Raw genomic sequence first — 24,985 nt, forward strand, 5'->3', positions numbered from 1 at the left:
TAATAATAACTACTAACTAGTAACTCTTTAGATTTGAAAGAGCAACATCTCAAGTCAATTTCCTTTCCATCTCAATGCAATTATTGGGGTTGAGCAGGTTATCAACTGTAAAGTGAATCCTGTAGGATTACAGATGATAGCCACAACCTGAGAGTTGAACAAGACATACCAAGATGTACGAATCATGTGTCACTCGAACGGTTTGCTCAGTGGAAGAGTGCTCGGACGGAACCCGAGAGGTTGCGGGTTCGAGTCTCACATTATTCATAAATTTTGGTTACAAATTTAACTTCAATAATACTTTTCATATAGTGGCAGTCCTAATTACCAACAAAAAAATAAATTGTTACAAACTCTGAGAAAGTAAAAAATGTAAATCATATAATTATCCACACTTTACAGCATAATTTGTTCTATAATTTATTATCACAATATAGATAATTCAGCTTTTAATTGAGTAATTTGTTTCAAAATAATTTAATTCATTATTTACATAATTTGCTGAAAAATGTTAATTGTAAAAATACCTTTTCAACTATGATGAGTGATTAAGAATAAAACCAAGCTAATCGGGGTAACTCCATTGATAGCATATGAATGTATGACACATACATATTTTACTATAAGCAAACTTACCCCTATGATAGCATTAAGTTCAGACATAGTGACCTGCTTTGCTCTTTCCACAGCTGAAGCGACTTGTTGCTGATGCTCCTGTGCAAGGAATGGTAGCACCTGCCCGATTATGCCGCTCAATCTTTTGGCTATTTCTGTCTGAAAACAAATATATTATTATTGTTTGACACTGGGGATTTCTCTGTAGTCATTCAAAACACTTATTATGTATATATAATTGTTATAACATAAAAAGAATTCAAAGAAAAGACCCTCAACTATCTTTGCTTGGCAAGTATTTAACAGCAAGGAAGGAAATTATTAATGTTATTTAATAAACAAAATGGAAAACCTACAAAATACCTACAGTAATGTGGTTCAAGTTATAAAAGATCACATTGTGTTAGAAAATTAACTGTAAACTTAAGTTATTAGTTTAGAACAGAGGTACATACTTGTTTGTGCATCTCAACATTCAATCCGTAAGACATTTCGTAGTACTGAAATTGAAACATTTTGGATTAATATCTTATAAATTCCAAAAATCATATCAATGTTAATAACTAAGTCCATACCATTACATAATGTCTTTGCATTTCTGTTTTCTCACTAGCTAGCTTTTCACATTCTAATTTCAACCTGAGGAATTAAAAAAAAACACCAATTTTAGTAATTTGTATACATATGCATCAAACATGAAACGAAGAGATAAAAAAAATCCATATATGATACATAAAACTTTTTTGTCATATAATTTTTTTTTATAATTATGTGCATATTTTTTACAATTGTGACAAAGTTACACAGTGCAACACCAGGTGCTACATGGCACAATCTTAAACAAGCCTATATCATACTGGCTGGGAATCCCTAAGAGAAAGGGGCAAAATAGATAACACAATTATTTAACAGCTACTAGTTCCAGATTTAAAAAATATCATAATCCATTTAACAAAATTTACTATAGACAAAGAAATGAGTAATCTCTTGTATCTGAATGAAATACATAAATAAATTATTCCCTTAATAATAAAGAGACTCATCTATGATAGCAAAATTTTGTAAACCATTTTGTCAAAAAGTGTATAAATCAGCATCACATATTTTATGAAAACAATTATAATCAAATCAGGAACTTTTAAATCAACAAAACACTCAAAGACCTAATATTTTCCCATTAAAACCTTAAGTATAAATTATTAGTAGATATGGTAAAAATAAAGTTGAGTGGTGTTTAATGACCCATGCTTACAAAAGCACCCTAAAACCTCACCTCCTAAACCTTGCATCTTCATACAAAGACTTCTTAATACAATCAGTTTCAGTGTTTATTCTTGAAATAATTTTATATAATATGTAATCAATATAAAACCATTAAAAAATTGGCTAGACTAAACAACATAGAAAACCCTAACACATAAAATGTAAATATAATTGGCCAATACTGTATTTATTATTGTAACTAAATATGAAATCAATAATCATGTAATAAAAGGAGTCTTTTTTTAAACTTACGAATGATATTGTGCTTGTAAAAAATTAAATTCTTCTTTTATTCGTTCTAAGGTGTCTGATATAGTAAACTTTATAGGTCCTGCTGCCGGTTGGGAACCCTGCAAAGAGTTTATTAAACTAGAAAATATACGTATAATAAAACAATCTACTTCATAATTAGCTTCACTTAGTATTTTTAACTAAACAAGCGGTAATTAGAAGAAATAACACAAACCCTTACCGCGGCAGCCGGGTGCCGCGCCGGAGAAGGATACATTATTCCCGGAACTAAATGTATGCAAACTAACAGTTATCTTATAATGTGAACGAGACTGACGTCGTCAGAACCATTTCCAGCAATAAGGCTCTGATCTACTTATACACACGTCGCCGCCACAACACAATAGACAGAATGATATGCACAAACTTTGATGAGGAACTTTCGAAACATTCATTATTTCAATATACAGGTTAAGCATGAATGGTAGATACTATGACCATTAACAGAACAATTTTAGGGCACTCATTTTATTTAGCAACAGTATAATGATGGTATAAAAACTGTCGCTTCAAAATTAAAATCAACGTAAAGTTTAAATAAACTCGAGTCTCAAACTGTTAATTATTTTTTTACACAAAATCCACGCCACTAACCCAAGATATGTCAAATGTCATATGTCAAACTGACAAATCGTCAATGTCAATCGACTGAATTGATATTATGGCTGATCATCAATATTTATGATAATTTAGCCTATGTCGGGTAATCTAGGCAGTTTATGGGTTTTCGTGAAATAAATGAATAAATTATAATGTAACTATTTTTTTAAAACGAAGTACATGTACAGTTTGTCAATAAAGCCGTGACATGAATGTTTGTGGATCTAATATTAATCATGTGTCTAACAACACCAAACATAAGAACATCAGCTGTTGGTGCTGTTGAATGTAGTGGTCAAAGAGAATGTGAACACTACGTTCAAGAGACGGGAGTGCTATAGAAAATGATGAGAAATATCGCTTGTATGAAATGCGTACCATAACATAATCACCTAATAACGTAATAGCAGAGCTGTCAATATAGTAAACCAATATAAGGGTTGTAATCATTCCATAATTTTTATCGATTATTAACTGTACTAGACAAATAAGTATATTCTTATGTCGGCAGTTACATTAAAATAAATGCGATCAAATTTTAAGGTTCCCATTCTTAATGAACCTAACCTATGCCAAGTTTAACTAGTTTAAACTAGGGATACGTTTTAGTTATCTCCAAGAAAAAAACAATTTACATAAGTAATATTTTTTTTAATTGAATCTGAAATAAGAACAGAATACAAATTAACAAAAATTAATTAACCCAATTTTTTATGCTTTAAATATTTTTTTGCACATCATGTACAATATGTTATAAAAAAAGGACGTAAAGGTTAATAAAGACGTTGTAAACTATTTTAAGTTCAAAAAACTTATTAAACAAAATAGATATCATAATTTTTTTCTTAAATAATAATTAAAAATAATATAAGTATCGACAATCGATAAAAAAGTGTCAAGCACTACCGATACATTAAAATATTATAATTTTTACTCAAGATGAATTAAATCAATACTCTATCACTTTTAATCACCTTAAGCATTATTAATTAGCTTATTATTTGTTCTTTAGTGCTTACCTTTCTTTATCAAAGGAGAATTTAGCCATGAAAATTCTCTTACACCCATCTGACTGGCCAGATTTTAAACCACATATATAACACGTTTTTTATTACATTGTATAGCTTAGAAATGTCTCACGTATTTAGTCTACAAATAATTAAGCAAATTCCCCTGAATAATACACAAATAAAGTAAAAGAAAACGACAATTCGTACCAAAAATAAACAGTCACTTTTATTTTGAATCAATGACATGTCACTTAGCTCTCAAACCAAAACAATTTTTTTTTGGTTCTGTTCGTCCATCTGGACAGGCAAAGGGGTCAAAAGCTAAACCAAAACAAACAAAAGAGTCAAATATATATTTTTTTGATTTTTTTCGTCCAATATTAGGACAGGCAAAGGGTAGTCAAATATATATTATCGCGAGACTGCGTTTGCCGCCTTTTTTTAGTATGGGATTCATATATTTTCAAGTCTAATAGAGAGTTGCGCCAGGCTGTTAGTGGTTAAATTATCTTTGTTTGATGATGTCATGGAGTTTGAGTTGTGGAACAGATTTCTTTTAGTATTTTCGCTGTTGCTAGTCCTTCGATTGTCGTATAAAAAATAAATAATTGAACAGGATACAGCAATAGTTACGTTCCAAGGCTCCTTCTCAATAGCTGAAAGGGTTCATCGGGTTTTTAGTGTATAGTTTGAATATTAGTACAATGTAGGAATATTGGCCGTCTTAACATAAATTTTTTGTCTCATAGTTTACAATCCACTAAATGTAATTTAGAAAGCATTTGAAAAATGTGAAGATGCGGCCAGTTACTTATTTTTTACGATATGTTTATGGAGCTTTAGTCCACGATCACAATGCTACCACTCTAATTACAAGGTAATGCACCGTTGCAGAGAAAAAAGCATTATAACCTAACCTCCACTTATTCAATTTTTAAGGGTTGGGACATTTTTATGGGGACGAAAGAAAGAGAAACGCCTAGAATTCATTTCTGGCACTCGCCGGTCGCTGCCCCGGCCCGCTACGCTCGGCTCGTGCATTGTTTTAACTGTTCTAACATAACCTAACCTAATCAATTTTAAAAATTATAGTTGATAGAGCTTTGGTCCACGATTATGTGCTACTAATCTTATTACAAGGTAATGCAGAGTTTTCAAGAAAAACTCTAAACGGTTAAAATACGTAAATAAAGTATAATTATTAATTTTAAAAATTGTCGAACAAATAAATAATATTTATTATTATTACGTTATTATACGATCATATCGTATGATTTAAAAAAAAACATCCGATGAATAAACACTTCCTTGTATTTTTTATTGCATTGATAAAACTGCTCCAAATTCAGACCAAACTACGCAAAAGGGTTTAAAAAATTAGTAAAGTAAGTCGGATGCACGCGGAAAGTGATTTTCAAAGTTTTCCAGCTATGTTTCACGGAGCACGAAGCTGGATGTATTTTGTGGGATTTGGATGATGTTTACAGGTGAACAGCATCAATGACGGGTATATAATCTTGTTATTGTTTGTTTTTATTCTGCTGAAGTTACAAATTTCCTGATGATTTGGAGATCAAAAAAGGCATTGTTTACATTACATTGCACATTTTTATGTTAGATTGACATTGTATTTGTAAGTCATATTAAAGTACGACCAAAAGTTCTGATTCTTAATGATGGAACAATCAGTCTATTCTGGTTCTCTACTAATTGTTAACTACTTTTGAATTTGAATTAATTTCATGTCAATAAGTAATTGTTTATATTCAGTTACATTTTTTTTAGGAAAATCAGAGAATACAGCATTTTGATGGAAAATTTGAACCTCCTGGGATACACAGGAATTGCCGCCCATTGAAAGAAATGGAAAATTCACAACGATTCTAAAGAAGTTTCAACAAGAAGAACAAGAACAATAAAAAAAATCTTTTGCAATTTATATTAATTGGCAGAAATTGTTCTGACTTGATAACTATAGAGTTATGACAATATATAAATAGCGCGTGCTAATTTAGAATAATCTGTAAATCACGTTTGTTTTTAATAATTATAATAATTGAATCAAGTCAAAATTCAAAATTCTCTCTCGACAATAATCTAGAAAATTTCGAAAGCTTTCTAAGTCCAAAAATGTTTAAAATCGGCCGAGAAACAATTTAACACAGAAATCAATTTGAGCCACCCGGTGGGAGCTCCGCTCAGCTTCGTTTCGCATCGCTCAATAATCATGTTTCCAAGGCTATAGTATAACATCTCCCTAATTTTTAATTTTTATGTAAAAGAAGGCAAACGGGGAAGTGGTGAATCGTAAAACCTATCAATATATAGCATATAAAAATAATAGTATTTTATTAATATTAAAGGTAAAGTCTTGCATAAGATGTGTATTAAATTGGATTTTTATAAAGTTATTTTATAATTTTTATTTTTTCAAGTCGGTTTTTTTTTTAACATAGTTTTTTTTATCCAATTATTATTATTGGCAATGCCAGATTTTTAATAATATTTATAGGTTTATCTTAAATATAAAATTCTCGTGTCACAATGTTCGTTCTCGTACTCCTCCGAAACGGCTTGACCGATTCTCATGAAATTCTGTGAGCATATTGAGTAGGTCTGAGAATCGGCCAACATCTATTATTCATACCCCTAAATGTTAAGGGTGGTCCACACGAATTTTTTTTTTTAATTTATTGACATTTTTTTTTAAATTTGTTTGATTATGAGTCAGCATTAAAAATACATACAACTTCAAATTTTCACCCATCTACGATCAACAGTTACTTTTGTATCGCGATTCTAATATCGGCAATACAACGTTTGCTGGGTCAGCTAGTCTAGTATAAATATGTTGATTGAAATTTATTTGGTTCAATTGATATCAATAAAACAATATTGTGTTAATCATTCGTATAGTAGCAGTGCAGTGAAATTTTTTAGAAAACGTCAACTAGCATTGTAGATGACAAGCGTAGCAGTGCAGTTACTCGTTATGCTCGAAACTTGAAGGCCTCTAAGTCATATTGGTTCAGGAAAACATTTATTGATGTTGCGACTGTGCGAGGCATAATATTCTTACAAAACTTACGGTTATAGAAAAAACAGATGTTGACTTGGTGCGGTGGGATTTTCGAAAAAAAAAATTTCCAATTTTATTGTTTAAGTATGACAAATATATTTTATGGGTGGATATTTGTAATTATCTTTCAGAATTTAATTATTATATATAGGCATAAATCCATATTATTAAAAATTAAACTCATACGAGTAGAATTTTTATTATTATGTTTATCATATAACAGACAGGAAAACCACAGGTCTCGTTTACTTTTTTGTTAGTCGCAAATTGCAATTCGTGAAACAATAACCCACTTGGCTGTATTTTCGTTATTTTTTTTCGTTTTCGTCACTTGTAACCGAAATAAGTTATATAAGGTAATTTTTCGGGTGATTAAAACACATTATATCCATCTGTCGCAAATGGCAACATTGTCATCAGGCTTTGATAAAAATAAATAAAATATCGAATTAGTCTGTGTTTGCCTTTCCTTCACTTTGGTTGAGTGATGGGCTTCGGAGTGTTTTGAAATAAAAAAGCAGTTGCTTCTATCACTAGGAACATATTCATTAAATCGTGGAATAGTGTTTTTTTCAAATGATTATATTTAGAAGAAAGTGCTGTTCATAAGGTGCTACGATTTTTTTTACGTGAAAATAAGTATAGAAGAGAACCATCATGGATTTCAAAACAGCCGTTGACAATGTTTTTAATGCTGCGAGGGACGGAAATCTATCTCGTTTAAAAGTGAGTACCTACCTACCTTATGTTGTATAAATCTAAATAATATTACACAGGCTTAATGCGTTGCTTATCATATTAAGACAATACTTTTTTGGGTATCTTCGCTCTGGTTTGTAAAAAATTCTGCGTTCACGAATCCACACATAAGTACATAAATAACTAGGATTGCTATAAAATTCCGGATCAAAAATATCTTCAATCGAACATTATCTTTAAACTAGTAATGTAATTAATTTACCCAATCCTTGCCATGTGATAACTAGTTGATTTTTTATCAGTCAGAAATTATAAATCTTCAATATTTGTTGTATTGTGTATTTCAAATTCATGCTCTATGTAATCCATCATATTTTTAACAAAGAAAGTTTTGTGTTGTAATAATTAGGTAATAATCAGTTAATATTTATTAAATTTTCTGTTGTTGCTTATCATCCACTGTGGAATTTAAAAGGATGTACCTAATCCAGGGTAGCCCCATTTTAAAATGATTTGATTTCTTTCTTAGATTATTAATTTCATAAGGTAGGTATATTACCTCTAATTGATTTGAGGTTTTATTGTTTTAAATATTATTATCATTTACCTTTGCATACATGGTTTAACCAAACCTAACCTACCACTAGATTTTGATGGACTATTGCATTCGATTTGCTTAATATCATAAAAACTTAGGTCAGGTAGTTGCGAGAACTGAATTGGGTCCAGTTCACTAGCCGTAGGTAAAGAAGAAACCATTGATAATTGGGGGGCTATAAACTTATTGTATGATTTAAATTAAAAATGCACATGTAAATGCATAATGATGTTATATTGGAAAATTATATTATTTCTCCCCTAGATAATGGGGTGTTGTTTAAAACCTATACAAAAACAATTCTTATCAACCCTAAATTCAAGACGCAAATTGCCAATGCCAATCTCATATACAGCTCATGGTGATCACTCCATTGTATTATATTTTTCTATTTCGTCTTAGGTAAAGATGTTACTGGGTCATATGACTACATGTTTTGTCGTGAGAGACATACATATAAATGTTGATGTTGGTTGTAGTATGATCAGCCTATATTGTCAGTAGTAGGATTTACTTATTCAATTATGATTCTTAATTATTTTATTTTTTGAATTTGGAGGTGTTGCTACGAGTAAGTTATTTGGTTGCGAAACAGCATTGGTTGCCTCAAGTTTAGTCTTAAGTTGCTAAAAAACAATCTAAGGTCTTGTAATGTTATTAATAACTTATTTTCTCAGTAAAAAGTACTTAAATAAAATTGTCTCAGAATAACTTTATAACTCATTAATTATTTACATTGACATTCATTTATTCATGATTCACAAAAGTAACACAATAAAATTGATGAACATGATGTATATACAGGATTAATAGTTGTAGTATGTCTGTGAACTGAGAAGAACCAGCTTATCTGCCAGGAATTATCATCACAGAAGTCATCTATACTGTAATAGTACACTACCTTCTCAATTAGACAGAATTTGATAAATTTCTTAATTTGGTTTAGTAGCAAGCTTCTAGTGTTTCTAGTATTTTACTGTACACTTCTATTCAAAAAATAATATATATTGATGTACCAGTTAGTACTTCAGTTCAGTTGCTCTTATGGTTTTATAAGTACTAATAAAATATTCAATGTATCCTTTGTTCACAAATCAATAACAAGTTGTTGACTAATTAGTAGTTCAAATAAATGAATATTGGTATTGATTATAATATATTATTGCATTTTAATTTGTCATTCACAATGTACTTTATTGTATTATACAAGTATTACTCTGATACGTCAAAGTGATTGAGAGCAGGTCAGTGTTTCATAGTGATGTATTGCTGGTTGGGCCCATTATTGAAAAGTTCCTCATTGATCATCACCATCAACACATTAGTTTTTGCTCCAACTTATAAGCATTGGCATTTCATCCCAAAGTATAGACTTCATATTGAAGTATTTGTATTGTTATTGGTTCCAACATTAAATCCACTTGAATTATTTTCACTTAATGACATTAATTATATGAACTGTTATATCTTTGAATGCTCCTAAAATTTTAACAATTTCAAAGAAGAAAATATGTCAGTATCTGTGTATCCCCATATATATATATATAGAATATAATACTCATGTGGATGTATAAATATATATAGAACATAATACTTATTTGGATACACAAAGGAGTCCAAATCTTACTCTCCAGCTGGATTGTAGATATGAAAAGAAATCTTAAATTATAGTTACTTAGTACTAAGTACAGTGTAAAATGTATTGTGTGAACTGTTTGCTATCCCAAAGAATTAAAATAAATACCCACACACAATTAATATTAAAAATACTATCAAATATTATATTTCTCAATAATCAAAATTACTTAAGTATTTCAAAATGATTTTGAATAAATATTTGTGCACAAAACACTCAAGACACACATTTGAACCTTTGATAAAAGCTTTTTGTACACTCTTGAATTTAGCCCATTTTCAGTACAATGCTCATTTCCTCAATCTTATGTGCTCAGTGGTCATTAATGTATGCCTTTGTCCAACAATTCCATCTGCATTTGCACATAAAAAACAAAGCACAAATACATTACCTATGTGTATTTTTCATAGACTTAGACGGTCACAACCATTGACTTACAATAAGTATAGATAAACAAAGTGTGTGCAAGAGAGAAGAGCATCTCTTATGGAGATAGAGTAAGATAGAAAGGGAATGTTAATCTAAATGTTACTGGTTTGGATTTACAAGTTATAAACAGTCAGCCACACTCGGCATTAGCTCCTTAGTATTTTGAATGATATACCACTAAGTTGCTAACACACACATTGACACATTATCGAATTGCCAGGTCGTTTAAATTCTAGTACATACTATATAGGTACTAAAATTCTAAGCCCGTACTGCCTTCACAAATATTATAAATGTGAATGTGTGTTTGTTTATTATGCTTTCAAGCTTTAACTACTCAACTGTTCATCATTTTGCAATTTGGCACCATATACAATATTAAGGGTACAGAAAAGGTTTATAGGATTTGCTTTATCTTTCATTTTTAATGTTTTTGTAGGGATGTTTAGGTTGAAGGGTGCTCATACAATGAATGAAACAAAGCAATTGAATATAAGAGTATGAGTATCTTTAATGAGTGAAAGAGAATTGAGATGCATAATCTTATAGCTTTTGTTTACCAATCTTATTTGTATAATATAATCAAAACCAAAAACAAAAAAACGGGAATGGAGTCGCGGGCAGAAGCTAGTATTCACATTAATTATTGACAATTACATATCATAGAATAGATTTTTATACAGTACTAGCTGACCCGACAGACATTCTGTAAATAATAAATAAAATAATGTTTTTATATGAATTTGTCAATAATATATCATAACATCAAAAATTACATCGTAAAATATGCACCCTGCTGTCGTAATGAAATTGTTTAACAGCAGAACTGTCAAACCGTGTGTCAATTAATTCTCTCATAGAAATTATGTATGGAAACATCAAAGGAAAAACAAATTTGTTGTTTTTATTTAATTTAGCAGCATTTTCCTATTTATTCACCTTTTAAACCTTCTCTGGACTTCCACAAATAATTTAAGACCAAAATTAGCCAAATTCGAGTTTTAGCGAGACTAACGAACAGCAATTCATTTTTATATATATATACAGTACGTGATTTTTCTTCTGTTGAATGATACTAAGTGTGAAATCTTGATAAAAATAATTTGAATGCTATACTGCTGTCGAATGATACCTTTTACTTCTAATTTTATACACAGTATCTATAGAGTGCAATTGTGAATGTTATTTGTAATGCTGGTGGCGTAATGCCGCGATGTAGATTTTGGCAATATGGTTACGTTATCTGGCACGAAAGCGTAATATCGGCAACCTAATTTTTACCACGATCGCACACGAGTGTCGTGTTATTTATGAAATGCTTCGCAATGAGTGGATTTACTGCGTCGAGTGATCTATTTTTACGTTTCAATGTGGAATATGACGTCGCTTAATAGAATTGCGGTTCCTATTAGGCCCTTTGTTGGTTCTAGACTCTAGAGATTCTAAAACCTGTATATTTCTGTACTATATTCCCTAAGAAGGTGTTTAAACCTTTTCCATAATTTAAAAATATACTAAGTAATACATTTTATGTTGCAAAAACGTTGTATAATCATTGAAATTTATAGTTTTTCGGGATTTTCTGTTTCAAAAGCAAAGAAAATGTTCATTATCTTTTTTTTTGTTGGAACAGGAGGTCAAACGCGCGTCCGGATCACCTGGTGTTAAGTGATCACTGCCGCCCACATTCTATTGCAACACCAGAGGAATTGGCGTTGGCGGCATTTAAGGAGAGTGTACGCGCTTTTTATCAGCACGTCTATCTGCCAAAACCTTTTTGCCCGCAAACGTTGATAGAATTCTACATATACGATATCGTATAATAATAACAATTTTACGAACCACTTGAATAGAATATATATATTCAATTATTTTACTATAATCACAACTATATACAAGAAACATATATGATTCAAAACAATTGGGCAGTCGGGCGACCAGAAGCCAGCACGTCCGATACCTTCGACCGCCCCAACAAGAAGTGACCCATACTCCATAGCCGAGAGCAATTCGGAACAGTTACCCAACTACCAACCTTAATAATACTAAACTACCAACATCATAATAAAGTGAAATCACTAAGATTTTGCATGTGATTATATAATATTAAAATTACTAAAAATATACTTAATATAATTACTAAAACAATATAATATTAACAGGTTACAAATGATTCTATTAATATTACCATAACTGAATGTTGGTACTAATTGGAATGTCGAATAACCGTTACACTCGGCCATCCTAAATGAAAAAAAATGTTATGTTAATTCTTGTAAACAAATCAAAACAAAATGTTCAATTTATTTAGAATAAAAATTTCTTAAACTGAATGAAAAAAACCAGAAAATCTTAATAATTTTTTCAAACACATTTCATGATTTTCTCTTTGTGCTAGATATGGTATGCCGTACTTATAGAGACAAAAACATTTTAGATTTTACAGTTATGCGTTCTCTGTAGCAATTCGCTGCGCGCTAAGCGTGATGAGAATGTTTTTTTTTTATATCTGTGACACAGTTATTTAAAGATACCGTATTGAATCGTGTCATAAATGCCCCAAATATTCAATGTCATTTACTAAGATCATTTATACGTCTAGATAGACTATGACAGCTGTGAAAATTACAAAAAAAAAAGATTAGAACTTACCTCTATTTTGAGCAATTCACGAACACTAACACAAAGTGTCATACAAATCGCGAGTGTAAGACGTAGCTTGCCACGCACACTAAACTAATATTCCTGGCCGGTTTTATCGGTTATCTAACATCAAGAGATTCTATTTGACATATAAATTATCTAAGGTCATTTAAATTCATCTATTTTTATAAACTCGTACGGCCTTACAAATAAACTTGGTATAAAGTTATAACCGATGATAAACAAAGAAAATGGAAAATGTTTACAATATCCTTGACAACACTGTCAATACAATGATAATTCTGAAGTTTTCCGAATGACAAGCTGCCTTGCAAATAAACACGGGAAATTTTATACGTCCGAAAAAACCATTCGTAATATTCTTGGTATATGCTTAGTTATAACTTTATGTCAATTTTATTTGTAAGGCCGTTAATCACGAAAATCAGAATCTGACACCCATTCAGAAGACAAATCCTGAAGAAGGTTGCTATTCTTCAGGATTTGTTATTATTAGCTACTCCCATGTAAATACGCGACACACATATCAATAGTTGATCGTCGACTGTTTACATTGCCGCCGAGGACTCTCCACTAGTTTCACAACAAAGTCTATCAAAGACTACACAACTACTCGCTGAGCGATGCTCGCTTGGCGGTAAGAAATACTCGCCGAGCGAATCCCAGCGTTAATTTCCTACAACAGTGCGAGTAATCGCTTTTACTCTCGATGTACCCCAACGACAGAATATCGCAACTACTCTCGCTTCTAGCTGCTCCCATGTAAATACGCGACACACATATCAATAGTTGATCATTGTCTGTTTACATTGCCGGCGGGGACTCTCCACTCGTTTCACAACAAAAGCTATCAAAGACTACACAACTACTCGTTGAGAGATGCTCGCTTGGCGGTCAGAAATACTCGCCGAGCGAATCCCAGCGTTAATTTCCTACAGCAGTGCGAGTAATCGCTTGTACTCTCGCTGCACTCCAGATACAGAATATCGCAACTACCCTCGCTTCTGTCTGCTACCATGTAAATACGCGGAACAAATAGTTGTTCCTTGACTGCTTTCATTGCCGGCGAGGACTCCCACTAGTTTCACAATAAAAGCTATCAAAGACTACAACTACTCGTTGAGCGACTCTCAGCGTTCATTTTCCGATTGATCTTATTGAGTACGAGTGATCGCACGTCGCATTCGTACACTCGCTTTAGTCTAACGATAAAACTATACGAACTAAACTTGCTTCTTCTTGCTCATGTCCTAAGTATTTATAATCTGAATAAGCCAAGTCAAATTGTTGATTGGTATTTTTTTTATCGGCAGCATTCATATCTCCACCCGGCAACCCGGCGAACTCTATCTAATAATTACACTACTTGACCTAGAAATCTATAATCGTTTTGCATTGTCCAATCGTCTGATATTATAATAGCTACCCGCCCCGGCTTAGATAACATTGTAATTGAGAAAAGTGAGCTGTAATTAAGAATTAAATTAGCTGAAAAATGTGAAATTACTGCGTTTGATGACAGAATTTCATTATATAAGCTATAGATACCGTAGGCGACCTGACAGCTCGATAATGTGTGACCAATTTTGATTTGTCTATGTGTGTGTTAGCTATCTAGATACTTACTGGGGCAGACGAGGGCATTTACAGTGCATCTCCATCGGGATCAGCCCTGAGCATCTCTCCGAATTTCATTCCAGGTCTTTCCCATGTCTTTCGCTTCGTCAATGACATTCCGCCGCCAGGTTTGCTTTGAGTCGGACTAGGGCTTGCCTCGGTATATGGATATCTATATAATTATTCAAAATACTAAGGAGCTAATTGTTGTTGACTTGTCAATCAAAATTGGTTACACTGACAACATATCCTTTTTCCTTTTCCATCTCGCTGTATTTCCGTTAGAGATGTTCTTCTCTACAGTACTACTATACCCTAGTATACTGAAGTCTATGATATAAACCATAGATAATTTATGTGTCTAGATAGACTGTAACAGCTGTGAACACATCGAAAAAAATGCGGCGATCTGTTAACCTTTATTTTCAGCAACGTACGCACACTAAAAAAAAGTTACATACATATTGCGAGTGTAAGACGTGTTGTCATGCACAATTAAGTAATGGCCTGTTGTCATGCGTTGCCTAACAGCAAAGGGCTCCTATCTAAATTAAATAAATTATCTAAGATATATCTTAACATCAATCGCCAAAAGCTACAAATAGCTTTTCTCACCTATAATAATATCTAGGTAGGTACATATAAACTCAAGTATTAATAAGAGTATTATTGTTTACTAGCTGACCCGGCAAACGTTGTTTTGCTGTATAAATTGTATTGATCTTTTTCTTGCTAGTTGATAAGAGATGGCGCTAGTTGTATTCATTAGTAACAATCACACTTCTTTTATATTTTGTATAATTCACACTATAGTTTTATAAATTATAGCCTATTTGTTATTCTGGTGTGTAAGCTATATTATTGTGAAGTTTCATCAAGATCTATTCAGTAGATTTTGCATTAAAGAAGTTCAAACATACATCCAGACATACAAACTTTCAAATTTATAATATAAGTAGGATTAACCTGTTAAAATTATGCTCTACATTTAATGTCCACGAATATTATCATATTTGGATGAGAATTAATAACGAGCTAGAGTAAATAGAAAAATATAAAATTATATTGTAACCCAAATTTATGAACGATGCGGGACTCAAATTTAATTTGTATGATTAATCCTAGAAGTGAGGGATACCATTTTGAAATGAATAATTGTAAAGAGTAAATAGAGTTAAAAGAACGAAAATTTTAATAGAAGTTTAAGAGATAAAAGGGTTTTCTTTAGGTTAATTTTTTATGTATTTTGTATGTACCCCTTAAGGCTTAACCTCCGTGAGCCCAACATTAGTTTTACGGAATTTGCAAAATAGTTGTTAAGAACTGCATGTTTAGAATCTGTTGCGTAGATTAGGTATTGCGGAGACAATGACTTTTTTTTAAATACTAAGTATGTAATAATACCTAAACATTGTCGTACTATAAGTAACTAGACATCCATTCGCCTATTAAAAGGTCGTCAAAAAAGTCCGAGCGGTGTTGTATAAAGTATGTACATTAACTAATACAGATAACATTAAAACATTCATCCGAATTAACATTTTATTTCGTGCCAGTAATGTTTAAGTCTATTGTATACGCTCATAAGATGCTCATTGATTAGCTGCGACGGACTAAGAGACGGAATTTCGCATTACTTCGGCGATGTATCTTATCTTAGCAATTGAAATTTTTCACTAAACACTGTCATTGCGTGGCGTTGTATTCAAAGCGCGGTGAAAACACATCTGAACGAAAATTTTCGAGGGTGACTGTGAGTCTAGTGCTATGTACTTAAAGCGGCTAATTTATTTCGTCAGTAGCAGGCACAATATTCTCAGTAGCTACATAAGTAGGTAATAAGTTGTGTGTAAGTATTACAAAAATAAAAATACTGCAAGTTATTCACCTTTTTATTCATTGAACTACTAAGTCTTGGCTTGGTTCCTGACTTACAATAAAGCAAAAATATTTTATCTAATATATAAAATTCTCGTGTCATGGTGTTAAACATTGAACTCCTTCGAAACGGCTTGACGGATTCTCATGAAATTTTGAGTGCATATTGGGTAGGTCTGAGAATCGGACATCTATTTTTCATCCCCCTAAATGATAAGGGTGCTCTACCCGATTTTTTTTTATTTGTTTGATTATGAGTCAGCGTTAAAAATACATACAACTTAAAATTTTCACCGATCTACGATCAACAGTTACTTTTGTATCGCGATTTTAATATCGGCAATACAACGTTTGCTGGGTCAGCTAGTCTCTTTATATAATTATTAGAGTAATATTTATACAGTTTTAATGACTTCTAGGTGGAGGACAATAATTCTATATAGCATCACGCCAGCGGTCATTTTTACCTATTTCCGCTTACAGGCGGACAGCAAAGGCTAATAAATAATTTATTAACCAGCTAACACTCACCTCGCTTCATCGTCGGTATGCTTTCCTGAATTATTATAACCGTGCAAAGCCGTGGTGGGTCCCTAGTAATAGCCTAAGAGCCCACCGCTCGATTCTAAATTTTAAAAGAACGTTTAGGGTGTTTATTAGCCATAATTTGCCTATAAAAATTTAGCCGCAAGTACCTACCTGTAATTAATTAATGTATAATAAATTTTCTGACGTCAATTGCACCCATGTTTTTTTAATAAATTGTACGTCATTTTAATGGAACTAATGTAAAGAATTGAAAAAAATATGGTTGCCAACTCTCAGTCAGTCGCAACATAAACGTTTACAGGTATTTTATTGTTAACTAGCTGACCCGGCAAACGTTGTATTGCCGATATTAAAAATACAAAAGTAACTGTTGATCGTAGATGGGTGAAAAGTTGAAGTTGTATGTATTTTTTAATGCCACATTATAAAAAAATAAAAACAAAAAATTTCGTCCAAAAATTAAATAAAATAATTTAAGGGTGAACAACCCTTATTACTTAGGGGTATGAAAAATAGATGTTGGCCGATTCTCAGACCTACTCCATATGCTCACAAAATTTCATGAGAATCGGTCAAGCCGTTTCGGAGGAGTAGGAGTTGCTGGGAGAGTTTCTTGCGCCGCTTCTTTTCTCTCAGAGCGCCATTTGTTTCCGAAGCGGTAGTAGTATTTAGATACTATTAGTAGTATTAGAAATGACATCAAAAAGAATTCTAAAGGAATCAATTTTGAGAAAATAAATGCCTTTTATGCCTTTACGGGAACGAACATTGTGACACGAGAATTTTATATATAAGATTATTCATAACTATACAAATGATTTGAGTTTTCGTTTTTTTTGAGTTTTTTTTTGTATAGTTATGGATTTCCGCAAAGTAACGCCTACTTCAATAAATTGTTAACTTTGACGTCACTTCATTGTCCGTCTTTTACTACCGGGCCCACACATAACGACCGATGGCGGAAGAGGGTGTCTGTGTGTGTACGTTTCACCTAAAGCGACTAGCGAATGGTGGAGACGGGAGAATTTCCAAGAATACAGTGCTCTGTAAACTGCTGATTTGTTTTTTTATACGCTTTATATTAGCTTCACCTGTATGTTTGTATGTATGTTTGTAACCGACTTCTTTGGGCGCGATTTTCACCCACTTTAAACGGCTAGATTTCATTCAAACTTTGTAGATTTATCGAGGACCGATGACATTACACTAATTTGACTAAAAAATGAAAAATAAAAAGCGCTTTTTTTTACAATAAAATATATTTTTTTACACTATTTTCAATTTAAATTTATTTTCTATTTTTTTTAGTTGAATTTTATACAAAGCGTGCTTTTTAGTTATTTTTTAACTATTTTAAGTGTGCGTCTTCTAGTGCCGGGTGTACATGTAACGAAAGATGGTGACAGAAAGCAATGCACGAAAAAGAGACGATGTAGGGTTCACCGAGGGCCGATTGGAAGAATACTGAATTAGTCACTTTATTTTAACATGCGTGCGTTTGCTGAAAATAGTGTTTAACGGTTTGCCGCAATTTTTTTGACATGCTCGTAGCTGTCGCAGTATATCTAGACGTATAAAATAACATAGGCGATAAAAAAAAATATTGAAGTGGGCGTTACTTTGCGGAAATCCATAATTATAGAAATGATTTGAGTTTTCTTTAGTGTTAATTCCGCCAATATTTGTCTTTAAACAATTCGACACGTGTTCCGCCTCTACACGAGGCATCCTCAGGACGTGTTGTCTCGCCAAAATCTCTCCAATAATCCAGATTTTGGATTCATGAAATGAATTAACACTAAAGAAAACTCGAATCATTTGTACCTATAAGATAGGCGATATTAAAATATTATATAACGCATTTCAAAATAGCCATGCCCATGCAAATAAAAATAGCTCTTTCAAAAGGTATACATATAGTTGTTATATATGTATAATTTTTACATATTGTTTGTACGATTGTACGGATACCTTCTTATATGTGTAGTCCAATTTGCACGTGGCCAGTGAGATATTGACGAACAAATCTTTTCATCTTGTTATTATAGGTCGTTTTGTAACGTTGTATTGATAATGTTGTGAGCAGAAAAACTGGTTTACGTTAGGTGAGCCATTTACCTATTCCCACATATGATACTGTAATGTATATATTATAATATGTGAGATAGTACATTTCCTCTGGAATGATTATTGTAATATTATATCGGTGATATGAAAAGTTCAATGAAACTAAACAGTGCTCACCATTCAGTCGGTCGCGCAACTCACACAGCGCAATGCCACACATGCGTAGCGGCATCGTTGCACGCTTCGATCGTCACACTGAAGTTGTGAGTCATTACCAAAACTCATATACCTATACGATCAGTGGTTTAGGCGTGATTGAGCCTCAAACAAAAACCATTTACATTATAATATATATATATATATATAATGTTCCCGCCCGCTTCGCTGGGAGAATTTAAACAGGCAATAAATTAATTCGAAAAATAAGTAACCATTTAGGATAAATATCGCATCGAATGGTGGTAGTTTCATGTCGATACGATCAGTGGTTTAGGCGAGAAAGAGCCTCAAATACCATTTTCATTATAAATATTATATATAGAATTATCATCATGACAATTTATTTTTTATTTTATTATGATTCAGCATTTAAAAATACATACAACTTTAAATTTTCGCCCTGCTACGATCTACAACTATTTTTGTATCGCGATTTTTATATTATTCTGTTCCATTCACATTTCCGCTATAGGATTGCAGAGATGGCAATCGAATACAATAATTACTGTAGTACGGTGTATTTGGTAGGTGAGAATCGGTTCCATCTATTTTTTATCCCCCAATAATTTTATTGATTTTTTTAATTACTTTATATGGCAATACAAACGGTTGCTGGGTCAGCTAGTATATATATATTTACATACCTTAACTGAATATCTATCACTATTTGTTGCATCATTTTACATATTATATTGTAATTGAAATGATCTGTAAATCTTGATATAAAAGAGTGGCGATGAGTTTCTTGCTACTTCTTCTCATTAGCTCAACCCTTTACGAAGTAGCGGTAGATTCAATAAGAAAAATATTTTTTTTTTGACATTCATAAGTGTCATTTTCGTGACCTACTTGAATAAACTGATTTTGATTTAATTTGATTTGATTTATTTGTTTGTCTAATGACAAAGGCCTCTTCCAACTTCTGTTACTCTTCTCTATCTTTAGCTATCCTAGACCATGTCTAGACTGCTATCGTCCTCAGTTCGTCTGACCATCTCCTGTATTGTCCTCCCCGTTTCCTTTTTATGTTTCTGGTATACCTGTCTGTGATGTATTTGCTTCATTTGCTCCTCGAAGGGTGTGTCTCGTCCAGCGCCATTTAAGTTTTCGTGTAGCATAAGTGACATAAGTTATTTTTATCTTCACTCTTATATATCTATGTTTGGAACTTTGTGTTTAATTAATATTCAAAATACTCCTCTCCATGGCTCTTTGGCAAGTCAAACTCGTTTAAATATTAATCATTAAAACTCAGCAAACTTTTGGGTAAATTTTTCTTTATGTTTATATTATTATCTTTATGATACACCTCGGAGAGTGCCTTCGTTTTGTGCCAGCTGGGCCAACACTACGTCATTAAATTAACAAATTTGCGGACAGATAAGATGTTTTTTGTTTTTCAATTGTTATTTTGCTTAGCTGTTGAATATTTTTAAGGAAAACAAAACTGACCAGATACTATGTGACAGTAAAAAACTTTTTAATATGTTGCCAAAAGCTTCATACTGCTCACTGCGGTAGTTGAGAATGTAAAGTCAATATTTACGATTTTTTTCCTCGTAGGTGTTTTTAATGTATCTTTCGCTATGTCCCTACTCGGGTGTATTGTTAAAACCGTGGGGGCTCCACTTCCTGCCTACAAATTACACTCTCTTATGACACCCTGACAGAATGTTTCTATTATTATTTATGTCCCTAACAGATAACACGAGGAAAATTAACAAAATTATGTATGAAATTTTAGACATGGTATCGACAACCATTTTTTTTAACTGAGCAATTTATTTTAATTCTTGATATTTATTAAATTCATACTTTACGATAATGGTATTTAGCTAGAAATCCTTAAGATTCTACAATTAAGTACCTATTGGTAAAACCTAACATTGTTTCCCGAAGAAAGTCAACTGACATATTCTATTCGTGGTCCTCGCAATAACTGGTTTCTAAAGAAAAGGGATAATATCAATTTAAAGACTAAGATAAAAGTTATTTAACTCCAAAACTCGTCACAAAGATATCAATTTCCGAGTGCATTTTTTGTTGGAAAAGTAGGGTATAACCGAAACGTGTTTTTGTTGTCACTGAACCGAAACAAGCTTTTTGTAGACTATTTAGTTTAAACCGTTACTAAATAGAAATACTAGGTTTAAATTTAACAATCGAATGGTAGTTTATTAAAGACATTGTTAGGCGGCTTGATGGAATAATTTGGCGTTTATTTTTTGTCAGATTGCCGAAATAGTAATTTAATTGCTTGGTGTGTCGGTTAGTGGAACTTCTTGGAGACCACTGATTTGTTCCAAATTCCAATTTCAATTCAGCTATATTATACTACAAAGAATATGTTTGTTTTTCTTAAGCCTTGGTACTTTAAATCATCAATTTTTTTTACTTTTGTTGAATGAATTATCATCAGTGATAACTTAATATCAGGTGATCCGTACGCATGTTTTTCCTCTTCTTCCATAAAAATATAATGTTATTCCAAGTGATTTTTGGGAGTTGCTTTGGGCTATTTACGATATTGGCTCCTAGGTGTCCCTACACATTAAATTCAATGATTTAAACAATAATATGGACCAGTGTCCTAAATAAGGAATATCCTTTATTTTAATTTTAGAAGGATATTTAAATTTTTCCACAGCAAAAGTGGGAGTTAAAAATAATAGTCCAACATCATTCTTGGAACTATCAAATTTGGGCGGGGTTCGATGCAACTCACCAACGCAAGATGTAGGTGAGGTTATAACGGGTCCACTTGGTTTCCGTTTCTTATGGAGTTTCGGTCGCAAAATGTCTTGTAGGTTTTTGTAAATCTTATTGAAAGACACAATTTTTCTTTCATTTCATTTGCAGTTTAATATAACAGTCCGAGCGGTCGTATAATTAAGCATTATTGTATCAATCTAAGTCTTTTGGCTGAAAAATAATAGCCTGACGTATATTGTCGGGATATTGTATAATTTTCTCACATATTCCTACCGCTACGGAAGCAATAAGCGCTCTGAGAGAGGAGGAACGGCTCATGAGTCTGTATATTTTATGCTCTTTTAAAAATAATGACCATGTCATACATAATTCATTGCTAAAGGCAAATAATCTATTCCTAGGCTGCCTCATCTTATAGAAAATGTATGAGCAAGATCGGCGTACCTAACTTGGTTGAATGAAATGTGTATGTGCTACCCTGACATTTTGGAAGCACACCCCTAGCAACCAGAAATTAAAGGGTATTGCCACATCTGTGAGTTTGGACTTACAATACCAATATTAATGTTGATTTAAATCCTCGTCTAGTATGTAATGTGCTAAAGACCTTACGTTATCGCAAATTTATGCAAAGACAAGAACTGGGTTACAATTAACTTTATAATATTACTACTCTAAAGAAATTTTACTTGTTTTGCTTTCTAGGTCGATACGAAATGGAAACCTTGCAAATAGGTGCATTCTCGTTTCGCTAATTGGCAATGCTCTTATTCTTTCATTGGTGTTTCAACAGAGTGTTACAGTTTATCATAGGATGACTCTTTTGTCTATTTCTATGTTGTTCGAACTCCTGCTTTGATGAATTAACCACTGGACACGAAACAGGGGTCATGATCCCGTTTACCTCTCTAGCCAAGTATTGAGCCTAATAGCGTCAGTAAGCAATTCGGCGTTGTCAGTATGACGCGAGCTCTCATAGTGGAACGTTGTCTCAAAAATAGTAGTTATAAATAACTAAAAAAAAGACACTTTTTATAGAAAACCGAACTAAAAGATGGAGAAGAAATTTAAAATCTTAATTTCATTTTAAAATCTTATTTTGAAAATTTAAAAATTTTGTCCGTTTTTTTTGGCCGTTTAAAGTGGGTCTAAATCGCGCCCAAATGAGTCGGTAACAAACGAACATACATACAGGTGAAGCTAATAAAAAGCGTTTAAAAATATGCGATGGCGCTGTTTTGCAAAGTAATAGCGGATAGGCAAAAAATATATCTTTTTAGATGTAGGCATTTAAAATTTCAACTTACTATTGTCACTATATTTTCGTAAAATAAATACAATTTCATATGTAAACAAAATATAAAACGTTAATTCAACAGGGTCTTCATTTCTTCCGATAATTCGGGATTAAACAGCAGTAGTATTACGCGAGATCTTAAAGTGAAAATTTATCTCAAAAATGGGCGAATAAGCTGTTTTGTTTTATGAGTAATAGCGGACAATCAAAAATATGTCTTTTCAGGTGTAGATTTGTACAAGTTCAACTTATGATAGAAATTAACTACTTTTTCGGAAAATAAATAAAATTTCGTATTTAAAATATAAAACGTAAATTCTACTGGAGTCTTCATTTCTCGCGATGATTTTGTGTCCTTATAGGATTTCGGCGAATTCTGGCTTTAACAGCCTTTTTAAGTTAAAACCGAGATCGACAGAGGATGTGTTGGTACGAACATTCGAGTGGTACTTATAGCTTTTGAAATGTCTTGAAAATGACCGACGGCTCTTTACCCACCTTGTGCAAGGCAATTCTGTTTTCTTTTCAAAGGTAATAAAGAACTAGAACCTATATTATATCTAAGTCATAGCTAGCATAATCTTATTATTTCCAATTATAATAATAATATTGACACACTTTTACACAAATTATCTTGCCCCATATTGGGCATAGCCTGTGCTATGGGTTGCAAGATAACGATATATTTAATGCAATATACTTACTTAAATATACATAAATACATATAAACATCCATGACACGGAAAAAAACATCCATATTCATCATAAAAATCTCATTGTAACTCTCTAATTTACATTGATTCAGCCCACACGCCAAAAAAACCAACACCATTCATTTAAGAATCAAGCGGATGTAATGTAAATAAAAAACGGGCCGAATCCAAAACCTGCAAAAAATCTGAATTACCTCGATGATATCATTTATCGTTATGGGTATTGAACAAAGCTCACTATAAGATAGTGTGTAGTTATTCTAGTATTGTGCACTCAGCGATGTATGAAGTTACATATTATTTAAACATGTACAGCTGGCATAATCTCTTGCTTATATCTTTAAATAAAAGAACCCTTAGAAAATCTGAAGATAATACCCACGTTCAACACTGCATGCCAGAGACAAACTTTATTTTGATCTAAGACTGTGTATTCAGAGTGAGCGAAATTTTTGATTGAACAGACATTAACATTTTCCCACTCGTGGAGACGAATTTTATATCAGTATAGCCTTCGATAGCGTAAGGCACAAGATGCTCCTCTTGAAACTTCCAACATTCGGGCTTCTCGAGATTTTTTGCAAGTGGACCACCAGCTCCTTCACTGCGTGTAGCATACTGGCCGTTGTCGATGGATATTGTTCGAACCGTGAACGCTGGAGTTCCCACAATGCTGTGTTATCTCCTATGCTGTTTCTTGTGCATATTAATGACTAGATGTTGCCTGCGATGTCTTCTGCGTGGACGCAAAGAAGCAAATATATGCCTGAATGTAGCATGACAATATGTTGCCGATTTGCTGACTCGACCTCTTGTAAAATAGCAAAATTTGAATTAAATCTATTCAGTTGTTCCCTCGCCGCCGGACCGCACCATAGTATCGCGCATTCGGTTGGTCACAGTCATAACAGCTGTTAAAATATGAGTTGTGTCCAAATGTGTAAGAAAATTTTATTTCCTTTAAATACTAAAAGTGATAAAAGTGTTTATTTTTATACGCTTTATATTAGCTTCACCTGTATGTTTGTAACCGACTTCTTTGGGCGCGA

The 24,985-nt window shown here is 32.5% G+C and overlaps 2 protein-coding genes across 10 annotated transcripts in view; one reads left to right on the forward strand and one right to left on the reverse strand.

Moving 5' to 3' along the window:
• The window catches only part of LOC126967533 (protein groucho-like), a 36,386-nt gene extending 33,663 nt beyond the window's left edge, over positions 1-2,723 (reverse strand). For 6 of the 9 annotated variants that reach the window (XM_050812044.1, XM_050812048.1, XM_050812046.1 and 3 more), the window contains exons 1-5: positions 2,345-2,723; positions 2,131-2,228; positions 1,191-1,254; positions 1,071-1,115; positions 637-774 (exon numbers count right to left, since the gene is read on the reverse strand). In XM_050812044.1, the coding sequence (XP_050668001.1) occupies positions 637-774; positions 1,071-1,115; positions 1,191-1,254; positions 2,131-2,228; positions 2,345-2,386 (387 nt within the window). In that variant the 5' untranslated portion in view covers positions 2,387-2,723. The remainder of the gene's footprint in view (positions 1-636; positions 775-1,070; positions 1,116-1,190; positions 1,255-2,130; positions 2,229-2,344) is intronic. The other 3 variants (XM_050812050.1, XM_050812049.1, XM_050812047.1) reach the window with 1 other exon arrangement.
• A 4,603-nt stretch (positions 2,724-7,326) lies between these two features.
• Positions 7,327-24,985, forward strand: part of LOC126967536 (protein fem-1 homolog CG6966) — a 120,780-nt gene continuing 103,121 nt past the window's right edge. Inside the window, exon 1 of the mRNA XM_050812059.1 lies at positions 7,327-7,584. Within this exon, the coding sequence (XP_050668016.1) occupies positions 7,516-7,584 (69 nt within the window). The 5' untranslated portion in view covers positions 7,327-7,515. The remainder of the gene's footprint in view (positions 7,585-24,985) is intronic.

This window comes from Leptidea sinapis, chromosome 13 (genome assembly GCF_905404315.1).
Source record: "Leptidea sinapis chromosome 13, ilLepSina1.1, whole genome shotgun sequence".
Taxonomy (NCBI): Eukaryota; Metazoa; Arthropoda; class Insecta; order Lepidoptera; family Pieridae; genus Leptidea; species Leptidea sinapis.